Source organism: Hevea brasiliensis, unplaced genomic scaffold (assembly GCF_030052815.1).
Source record: "Hevea brasiliensis isolate MT/VB/25A 57/8 unplaced genomic scaffold, ASM3005281v1 Scaf147, whole genome shotgun sequence".
Classification (NCBI taxonomy): domain Eukaryota; kingdom Viridiplantae; phylum Streptophyta; class Magnoliopsida; order Malpighiales; family Euphorbiaceae; genus Hevea; species Hevea brasiliensis.
In genome coordinates, this window is record NW_026614638.1 from 71,178 (window position 1) to 82,113 (window position 10,936).

General features: G+C 37.2%; 1 protein-coding gene across 2 annotated transcripts; it reads right to left on the minus strand.

The window, feature by feature from the left end:
• Window positions 1–4,995: 4,995 nt before the first annotated feature.
• LOC110673681 (uncharacterized) lies at window positions 4,996–10,417 on the minus strand. Of its 2 annotated transcripts, none has more exons than XM_058141561.1 (13): window positions 10,204–10,417; window positions 9,759–9,797; window positions 9,504–9,652; window positions 9,232–9,307; window positions 7,700–7,997; window positions 7,511–7,620; window positions 7,353–7,400; window positions 7,045–7,254; window positions 6,677–6,778; window positions 6,404–6,537; window positions 5,936–6,074; window positions 5,338–5,457; window positions 4,996–5,255 (listed from the first exon to the last, which is right to left on the minus strand). In XM_058141561.1, the coding sequence occupies exons 1-13, from the start codon at window positions 10,398–10,400 to the stop codon at window positions 5,228–5,230; spliced, it is 1,650 nt and encodes a 549-aa protein (XP_057997544.1). In that variant the 5' UTR covers window positions 10,401–10,417; the 3' UTR covers window positions 4,996–5,227. The 2 variants fall into 2 exon arrangements, with proteins under 2 accessions (XP_057997544.1, XP_057997543.1); XM_058141560.1 differs by having other exon boundaries at window positions 5,338–5,460; window positions 10,204–10,416.
• Between the last annotated feature and the right edge of the window lie 519 nt (window positions 10,418–10,936).

The window sequence follows — 10,936 nt, forward strand, 5'->3', positions numbered from 1 at the left end:
CATCATATCGATGGTCCTCTGCAACCCAGCTAGAGTAGCTGCCATGGGGTCCATGGGACCCTGTGCCATAAACGACTGATCCTGAACTGGTGGCAGCTGCTCTTCTACTTGAGCAGCTCTAGGCCTCCTACCCCGCCTCCTCGGGGCAGGCGCCTCATCCTGTGCTGACACCTCGTCAGGCACATCTGGTTCTGGTGCAGTGGCAGCTCTCCTGCTTCTACGCATTTTCCTGAAATTCAGCAGCATTAGCCCACAAAATTCAAAATTACTCATTACACAGCTCTATAGACTCATATTTACACACAATATATGAAGCAGAAACTAGAAGCAAAGATGACAATGCAAGACGAATGTGGACCCTATTTTTCCGCATGTGACTCCTAGTAGACTCTTCCCAACACTTTAGATGAACATTCCCTAAGAATCTGGAGCCTAAGCTCTGATACCACATTTGTCACGACCCAACCTATGGGCCGGACCGGCACTAGGACCTGGGCCAGCCTAAAGCCCCCGAGGCCCGTAGTAAGCCTAACTATTCATTAATCCAACTCTAAGGCCCATTTGGGCCCAATATCAAGAAATCAACCGGACGGAGTCCGGCCATAAAGTGGACCTTTCAACAGGGTGTTTTTTGGCTCACCCGACCTGTAAACAAAATATATCATCAATTGGGGAGCTCAGCTCACCCTCCACATACTCATCAGTAAAAAAATAAATGGGAGCTCAACTCCCTCATCCAATCCATCAAACAGGCATATCATTATATGTTTACAGGTCCAACATGATAATAATATTACAGACCAAAATCAAATAAATACTTCTAACACATGCGGAAATTCTAGGAGTTAATAAAATTACACAAACATTGATAAACAACCTGCGAGGAAAGGAAGCAGGTTAACCTCAAAAATATCCTCCTGTGGCCTGGAAAAATATTGAACAGGAGTGAGCGTTCGACTCAGAGAGTAAAATATCAATTTTAACCATAATCTCTATAACTATCTAAAACTAATGCAACCTGTGGAGTGAAATGCAACATCAACAACATTTTCACATCATAACATCAAAAAGGTAATTTGGAGCACTCACACACCCTGTAGTATCAATCATAATATATGGGAGCTGATCCCCTATACAGCTCTCTTAAATCCAACCTGGTGCCAGCGAAGAACTCAAGCCGGACTTTCGCTTAATAAACCAAATCGGGGGTCCCAGCGAAGAACTCAAGCCGTGACTACCCCCCGAAGGATCGGGTCCCAGCGAAGAACTCAAGCCGTGACTACCCGTCCTATCCATAGTCCACACCACATCACACGCACGCCAACGCACGCACACTGCTCCAAATTACCACAACAACATCCATGGCACTTTAACAGTTATCAATGCAACATAAATCGTGCCTAGAGTTTAACTACATAAATATATGCATATAAGTGATGCATGGGCATGCTTGAACATATAATAATAGTGAAATTACAATTAAAATTAATATTTTACTCACAGACTTGACAACGGTTACTGTGGCGGCTGGGCGGAGGAAGAAGGCCTTCCCGGCTCACCTGACAATTACATTACAATTATTTAATACAAATGACTCAATACAATCAAGAAAAGACCAAATACATCCTAAGTCATGCCGAAAATTCGGCAGAGTCTCCCCTATACCTAGGACTTACCCAACCTGCAAAATGGCTCAAAACACACTTCTATATTCACAATCCATATATCCACAACTCAATCACATCACACAGCCCCTCCTGGGCCCATCAAATCAGTCATCCATCACAATATGTAAAATTTCAATTTAATCCTTATAATTGATCATTTTTGCAAAAACTACCCAAACAAGCTCTAAAAATTCTAAAACTTTGCCCCGTGGTCCTTAGCAATATTACTAGGCTATTGCAAAAAGAATCATAATTTTCTGAGCTACCACGAATATTTTATGAATTTTTAATCCCATTTAAGCACTAGAAAATTACGAAAAAGCAAGGTTCGGGTTTACCTTTGCCGATTCCGACTTCGAGAACGCGCTCGAGACATTTGACAATAGGAGGGTAGCCAAAACTTCGGTCCAATTCGGAGACTTTTCCGATGAAGTCCGTTCGCCCAAATTTGCGAGCACAGTCAATCGTCGAATTTTCGCGAATTGAGGATACCTACACGAAGCCCACAACACGGGGGTTAGTACATAAATTTTTCAGAATTTTCTAAGCTCATTTAATGCTCGGAAAAACACTGCGAAGTTCCGTGGGACCCACCGAAAAACGGTGTCGAAAAAATTCGAAATTTATGTCGCCGCGAAGCTCTCGACGAGTGGAGCGCTCGTACTCTCGGTTTTCGTGGATTCACGGTTTGCGAGAAATCTAGCCCGAAAATCAAAATGGGCTAAAACTTCCTGGGCAAAAATTGGACAAACCGCTCGATGGATTTCAGCGTTCTTGGTGTCTATGGAAAGCTCTCGACGAGTAGATGATTTTAGACACAAAACCCGGTCCGATTGGTGGCCGGATCGGCTGAATTTTGGCCGGGAAGTCGAAACGTAACGCGCGCGAGGGAGGGGACTTCGCGCGCGTTTTCCGGCCTGCTAGCGCGGCCACGGGGAAGGAGGTGGACGGCGCACGGTGAGTGGGTGGGGAGGTGGTGGCCGCAGGGCGGGAGGAGAGAGAAAACGGGAGAAAGAGAGAAGGAGGAGGAGACGCGCGCGGGAGGAAGAAAAAGGGGAGGGAGCCGGTCCGATTAGACCGGTCTGACCCGGTCCGGTTAGATTCGGCCGGTTCGATTCGAAATACAAAATTTTGAATTTTTTACTCTACCTTGGGACCGAAAACGAGGTCCAAAAATTCCGAAAAAATTCCAGAAAACTCAGAAAAATTCGTAGACTCCAAATATATTTTTAGTTTTGTCACGTGGTCTTTAAATTAATTTTTAAAAATATCAGAGTTTATATTTTCGGAAAATCGAACCCGATTTTTAAAATCCGAAAAAATCTCAAATAATTTCTTAAAATTTAAATAAAATTAAAATACCAAAAATACTCATAAAATAATAAAATTTAAAATTTTGGGGTGTTACAAAAATAGTCATTTTATATTTTTAATTTTTAAAAGTGATTTTTCTGAAATAGAATTAAAATTGTATGCTTTTATTGTAGCAAATTAAAATTCATGGACGAAAATAAAATAATCTCCAAAATTCAAAGACAGTTAATATAATTTACCTTTAATCCTACCATGTTAGAATTGGAATTAGCTTATGTGTAGGCAATAAAAAATAAAATTTTGTGTATTAATTGTGTTTTACTTTTTGAGAAATAATGAATTTTGTTGTTATAATAAAATAGTTCTATTTTAGATACATTAATTGTAATTATAGAATTTTTATGTTAATTAATTCTTTGTTTTTCATAATGTGTATCATAATTTATAAATTTAATTATTAATCTACATGGACTAATAATTTTATGTGGCAAAACAATATACGTGATTTAATATCAACTATATCTAACTTTATATTTATATATTGATATTTATTTTGTCGGATGTTTAGTTTGTCTAAATAAAAATGAAGCGTAAATTAAATTCTAAGAGCTGTAAGGATAACTGATCATGGTCTGATTAGAAATTAAAATTGGATTGATCCAAATTTCAATTTAAAATCGAAATCGAATTGAAATTGATAAAAATCAAATAGATTAAAATCAGTCTTAATTTGAGCCAAAAACCGAATTAAAATAGATCAGTCTAATTTAAGTCAAAACTTTTTTTTTCTTCACTTAAAAAAGAAAATTTTTAAAAATTTAAATTTCAAATTTAGTCAAAATCAAACAAAACTGAAATTGGGACTGAATCCAAAACCAACATAGAGCCTCAATCCGATGCCAATTAGCCCCAACCCTTGAACCAAAACAGGCCCGCTAGGCAGCCGGCCAAGTCTAGTCACTGGTGCACTAGTAATAAATGGTTCAAATTTGATTCATTATTCTATCAAATTGTAGATAAACAAGCACCTCCCTTAATCCCTATTCTGAATATGTTGACTCCAGTTATAGGTCATATCCCTTAACCTTTTTTCTTCTTTTCACCTGTTATCGGTCAATCAAATTGTGGAAAAAAAATGTATTACTGTTTAATGCATTATTCATATGTCTAAATAAAAATGAGCGTAAATTCAACTCTCATGATTGTAAAACTGACTATCGTTTCCAAAGATTCAATTTGAATCAAAATTAAATTTAAATAAATAAAAAGCAAATTAATTAAAATCAATCTTGTACTGAATCAAAACCAGTTTTTTCCTTTTTGAAAATAAAATTAAAAAATTTAAACCTTCAATTTTGATCAATGAAGCCAAAATTAGAGTGAACCCTCAATTCGATCCCAACTAGCCCCTAACTCTTGAACCGAAACTGGCCCGGTGTCATCACCAGTGCACTCGCAAATGATTCAAATTTGATTCATTAATCTAGCAGAAAATTTTAGATAAACAAGCAATTGGCTTAACTCCTAATCTGAATATGTTGGCTCAAGTAGCAATTCATATCCCTCAGCCCTTTTTTTTTCCCCGTCATTGGCTGGTCTAAAGAAATATAGTCTAAAGCTTGCAACAATCCGAATTACTTTTCTAATAAAAGCTTCAACCGATTCTATTTACTACAAATTCCATAAAAAACCTAGGACAATTGGTCATTTCCAGAATTCACATCAAGGCCCTGAATACCCTTCTGATAAATCCATAGCCTTGTTAAGTTACCACTGGATACCATTTTAATAAATCCATAACCTTGTAAATAATGTACAAACTATTGACTCCAAAATACATTGGTATCATGCTCCAATCGTCTATATAACGTAAAAGCCACCCAATCACGGTCCTACTGGAATAGTAATATAGGGCGCAACCAAGGATTTCAAGACACCCTTAGTTGTTTTTCGTTTTTCAGCGAACTGCAAAAACTCAGAACTTGGCATAAACCAATGTTATTATAGACAAAACTTAATATATACTTTTTAATCTCTCATTTGTATATCTTGCACAATGTCCACAAACAGTAGATACAATCAAGCAGTAGGATCAAAGACCAAAGATTGAGGCTCATACAATTTCCATCATCTTTGCCTAACACATCACCATAAGTACTTTAGGGCCAAAAGTGCCCTATGGTAAAATTTTGTGACAACATAATGCTTGAAACATAAATATAAATTTCCTCAATGCCACACCATATCTACGATTGCCTTGAATGACTTCTCACCCTGCAATGCAAAACGCTCTAAATAAGACTCCACAATGATCCATTTCAAGCAACAGAAAAAAGAAAAAATGCAGCCCTCCTACCTTGGTGAACGGGAATAAGAGCGAGATCCAGAACGAGAATGGGAGTGAGACCGAGAACCGGAGCGAGAATGGTATCTTCGAGAACTCCTGCTCCTACTTGGACTTCTACTGTGTCGGTGTCTTCTGCATTTAATGATCAGATGAGTAAATGAATCCCAGATTTATTTATTTATTTGGGGTTTGGTTTTGGGGAGGGGGGGGTGGAATATTTATTTTGATAATTCTAAATTTAAAGGCAAATATCAGAGGATGCCCCAATCATGTTACTAGATATAAGATGGCTAATTTTACTTCTTTCCTAAACTTGCAACATTAGCGTTCATCAATCCTAACAGACGTCAATTTTGGTTTCAAGAAGTAATTTTTATGAAGGCCTTGCATGGGCAATAATAATAGAAAAGACAAACCCAGTATCGCATACCCTTGAAGCAGCAAAAACAAAATCTAGACTCAAACAGGATGTACACAATGTAATTGCCAACAAAATACAATCAGAGTTTTGAAATGGACATTGACCAATGTCAAAACATTCACTAAATTATCACAAAACTATATATGCACGGCATTTATTATTGATTCCATAAAACATGATAAATACCTAGGTGGAGATCGACTATAGCTCCTACTGCGGCTACGACGCCTATAACGACTTAACCGGTTTGTTTCTGCAAGTTTCTCCAGCCTCTGACGCTCCTGTTCTCGTTTCTTGGCAATTTCAGCAGCAGTATCTTTTTTAACTGCAGAAGAATAAAATCTAGATATTAGGGACTCAAAAAAAAAATGAGGGTATAAAACAGACCTATCAACTTACTCTTCCTAAAACACAGACACACACACACACACACAATTTTCTCCTCAAAGCAAGCCTTAGGCAAGTGAGAAGAAAATGGAGAGAGAGAGAGTTAGGGGGGTGGTGGAGAAAAAGAAAAATGAGAGTGTAAATGAACAGATAAAATTATCAAGAACTTTTCTAAGCCATATTTGTGTTAATATCCAAACATGGATGTGGACAAAAAGAGGACTTGTTGAACTATATAACAACAGAAGCCTGTATTATAGATCATACTTTGTTTGTTTAGCTGTTTGCTCATGATCCTTTTAAGCCTGTCCTGAGGAGTTTCTTTTTTCTCCCCTGGCGCCAGCTTCAAGGGCCCCCCAGAAGTAGTTGCTTTGGTTAGCTTTGCTAATGCTGATGATGTGCTGTTGAAAAAGTATCATAAATTTATAAATTAAAATTACATGAGGATGAGGGTTAAATAAAACACATCCATTAATTCAAATTCTACAAAACACTAATGTCTGAACAGCATCATCAATGTCTCTAGATATTATCACATACCTTACTGCTGGTTTCACCACTTTAGCATTCTTCTCCTTATCAAGGGATACACCAGATGCAGGATCAACATGCAATGCCTCAAGTATGAGACCAGAAGATGGCCTGCACAACAGCATAAGCATTAGACTCCATTCCAACAGTTCCACACTTCTTGGAAGAGACTATATTAAATCAATTTCAGGGAAAATATGAGCTTCAGAAAGGAAGCCTCCTTCCCTCTCCATCTTGGCACTTATGAAGAAGGTAACCCTAGGCCTGATCTATTTTAAACCACAAAAGTTTTCTTCAGGTAACAAAATGGGTAAGCTGCAGCAGTGTAAAGACTGTCCAATCTATCTTTGCAATAATTAAAGGTCGAGTGCTCCGACCGGCTCAACATATCAGCTTGGGATGGAGGAGATGATGGTGGAGAATATCCTTCAAGCCTCGATTCGTCCCCGTCACCAGAGCCCCCAAATTCAGTGATATATTCTATTTTAGGAGTCCTTGACTTGCTATGACGAACTTCATCCGAATGACCTCCTCGAGCATATCGCCTTGAATGTGACGGTGAGTATGAACGAGATCTTGATCTTGACCTGAAAATGCAGAAGAATTCAAAAAAGTTTATAGAATAGATTCTCTGATGTAAGGGAAAAGAAAATAAGCATAAACATCAGCAAAAAGTATGAGCCACCTTCTAGAGCGAGAATAAGCTTCGTAAGTTGGACTTCTTCTAGGCTCCCTGCAAAGACAAAATGAAGCATCAATATCATAAACATAATAAGATGTACTTATTTATCATTTTCTAACAAGTTGCTTGAATTTTGGATAAAAAGAAATTAGTCTTTCTACCGGTAGGGATCATGATGGAGCACTCGAGTTCCTGTTATCCGAGCAGCTTCTCTCTCTCTTTCCCTTTCTATCTGAGAAGCTTTCCTCCTTTCCTTGCGACTCAGCTTCCTCTGAAAAAGTAATCCTTGTACTATTATTAATGACAACTACATGGGGGGGAAATCCAAAAGACACTGCTGCCATACTTACAATAGCAGGATCTCCTTTGATCATTTCCTTTTGCCTTTTCTCTTCCTCTTTTGCCTTTTTATCCATGTAAACAAGCCACCCATACCTTTTTACTCCAAATTCTTTTGCTATCATATCCATTCCTTCATCATTGCTATCATCACTGTTAAAATCCTCATCATCATCATCGTCTTCGTCGTCGTCTTCATTATCATCACCATCTGAAAATTGAGATTCCTCCTTCACATCACCATCATAAGAGAACCCCACTTGTGAATATGAACCCTTGCTTGAAGGAGCTTGTGTCAGCTGAGAAGCACTGTATTTTTCATTTCAAAGAAGAGAGAGAGAGAGAGAGAGAGAGAGAGAGAGATGAGATAATATGTAATCATCATTGGCGAAGCTAACAATACAAAGGTAAGACAAACCTCAATACCCTATAATATAGAAATCCAAGAAGTTTCCATAGACCACACAACCATGAAAATTTAAATTTCACGTGGCCAAGCAAACTAAAATGAGGCATGTCAAATAAGGATACTTGAATGTAGGTGTGACACTTCATCACAATGGAAGAAATATCAGTAAAAAACTAAAAATTTCAGAAAATAACTAGTTCCAACAGCCAGACATGAACTTGTATTTGATATTCATCCCAAAGTCCATGGAACATAATAGCTATACCACAGAACTTCTCAGTGACAATTAAAATATCTTTATAGTTGACCATATGATTTTTTACATTTTTCATGAGATATGCCTCTTAAAATGAACAATTGGAGAGAAACAACTAAATTCTTATCCACATAGCCAACTGTCCCAAGTTTCATAATAAAAATGCCATTTTCTCATCATAGCGATTGCTATCAGCCAAGATAAAAACAAACCCATCTAAGTGGTTTTAGCTTTTAACAGCCTTACAAAGCCACTTATAATGAATCAAAATTGTTTCTTTGAGATAAAAGGAACCCAATCATACAACGTGGCCAAGAATGTCATGCTCACAACATGACAAGGCAAAAATAACAAGTCTACCAAATAAAAGTTGCAAACATACGGTCTCATGAAATCCACAGAAGAGTCCTTGTGAATTCAAGAAGATTGAATTCTAATGTCATCCCTAGTTTTAAATATCAGCCATTTCAGACTGATTCAGCCGATTCCTTTACACTGTTTCCAATTTTATTATTTTAAACCCTGTCTACCTGAAGTTTAAAAAATTATGATGGAATTGGCGGCTGATTCAATATGATTCCCTTACACTGTTTCCATTTCCAATATTTAAAACCCTGATGTCATCACATTCACATTCACACACACAGAAGAGCAGGTTATAAAATAATCACATGAAAGGTGGATGTGTATAACTACTTGAAGAATGCAAGAATTAATAAGTAATAACAGATTTATTGAACATGAAAACTTCCGTAAACAAAATTACATTGAAAACATTGTTGAGAATTCCTTCTTTTTTTTTTTAGCTATAACCTCAGCAGAACGAAATGAAACTATCCGCCAACTAAGCCAAATGGAAAGAGGGGGCTGGGACAAACCTGTCTGAAGCAAATGGAATAACAGCCTTAGCCTCCATCTCTTGGGTTACATGTTGCAAACCACCTTCATCAGTAACTGTTAATGCCCAATTAAAAACTCTCTTCGTCAGTAACTTGAACTTCTAACTTCTTAAATTTACACTAATATAAAAAGTGATCTCATTAAACTCCAAAGGTGAATAACTGTTGGTTGGCTTTGTCATAAGTAAAAGTCAATGAAGAAAACAAATCAGATATGAGAATTGAACACCAGCAAACAAAAAAGTACCGACATCCTCTACGTCGGTGCTTAATTAAATCCCGGTAACGCTCAAAATTAACAAACTCTTCTAGTTCTTCTTCTTCTTCTGACTTTTCTGGGGCCCGAAACCGTCTAGACCCAGCCTCTCTAATAAAATCAAGCAGGGCACGACCATCAAATCTGTTCAATAATAAAACATATATTCCTCAATCTTCAAAGCAATAGCCAAACTATGCAAGAATACACGAGAGAGAGAGAGAGAGAGAGAGAGAGAGAGAAAGAGAACCTGTCAATTAGAACATCCTGTTTCCCATTCCAAGGTATCCTGCCAATTTAAAAACTCAGTTCAAATTCATATGAAAGATAGATATTCTGCAAAATATGGTGGCACTGACAGCAAAGAATAAAGGAAACATCCAACAGAATTTCTAAACGGAAGTTCCACACACACACAAAAAAAAAAAATTCTAAGAACCAACAGTGCTTCCAAAGTGTAAAATTCAAGAAAATCCATATAGTTATATTTACTTGACAAAGCGGGAGCACAACTTTAACTGAATACTCAAAATCTAATTCAATTATCCAAATTACAAAAATTTCAAGTACATTCTGCCACAACCCACAGGTACGAGCAGATAAATATAAATAGCCATCAAATTGATAAAAGGAGCATAATCTATTACAGTACTGTAGCAATCCACAACCCAAGATAGAAACAAAAAAGGACATACAGGCCTTGCTGATCCTGGGTGGCTTGGTAGAGACCATCGTCGCGGTAGGTCCGGTATCTACTGCCGATGACCTGAATAGATTGCTGAGGATCGCCTCTCCTCTTGGCCAAGTACACTGCTCGTCTCTGCGCTCTCTTTCTAGCCGCGTCCATCATGTCGTGGACCTTTCTCTCCGATCTTCTCGCTTCGTGCCACATACTTTCTCACAAATTCTCTCAACAATGGAAACCCTAATCGTAAGAAACAGGAAATTGCTTATGAGGTACTCTCCCGTTTTTGTTTTGTAGCTTAACGCTTGGCTTAGATCTGGACTGTCCATGGGGGCCACATTGCAGTATAATAGGCCTAGAAACTACTGGTCCGTATTGTGGAATTCGCGGCAGAGATTATCCAAAAAACGACGACGTTCTAGTAGATTAGGTTTCCATACATGGAATTATCTGCCCTTCTCCTTAATTTGGCAGAGTGAGAAAACTAGACCATATGAATAAAAATATTAATATAATTATTTAATTTAATTACTATAAAAATATTAATTAATTAATATATAATCCTAATTGAATAAAATTTAATAATACTAATTTAATAGGAAGTCTATATACTAATATTACAAATATGTTATTTGTATTTATAAAAAATAATTAGATTATTTGGAATACTAATCTAATAAAAAGTCTATATACTACTATTATGAATTTGTTATTTATATTTTATAAAATATAATTAGATTATT

What these genes read in the sequence shown, in the direction of transcription:
- LOC110673681 (XM_058141560.1), bottom strand. Translation starts at nt 10,400, where the DNA reads ATGTGGCACGAAGCGAGAAGATCGGAGAGAAAGGTCCACGACATGATG. An exon ending in ATTCCATTTGCTTCAGACAG is followed by an intron (nt 7,998 to 9,231) that starts GTTTGTCCCAGC and finishes TGAAAAATACAG; the next exon opens with TGCTTCTCAGCTGACACAAG. An exon ending in TCTTATTCCCGTTCACCAAG is followed by an intron (nt 5,256 to 5,337) that starts GTAGGAGGGCTG and finishes TTTGCATTGCAG; the next exon opens with GGTGAGAAGTCATTCAAGGC.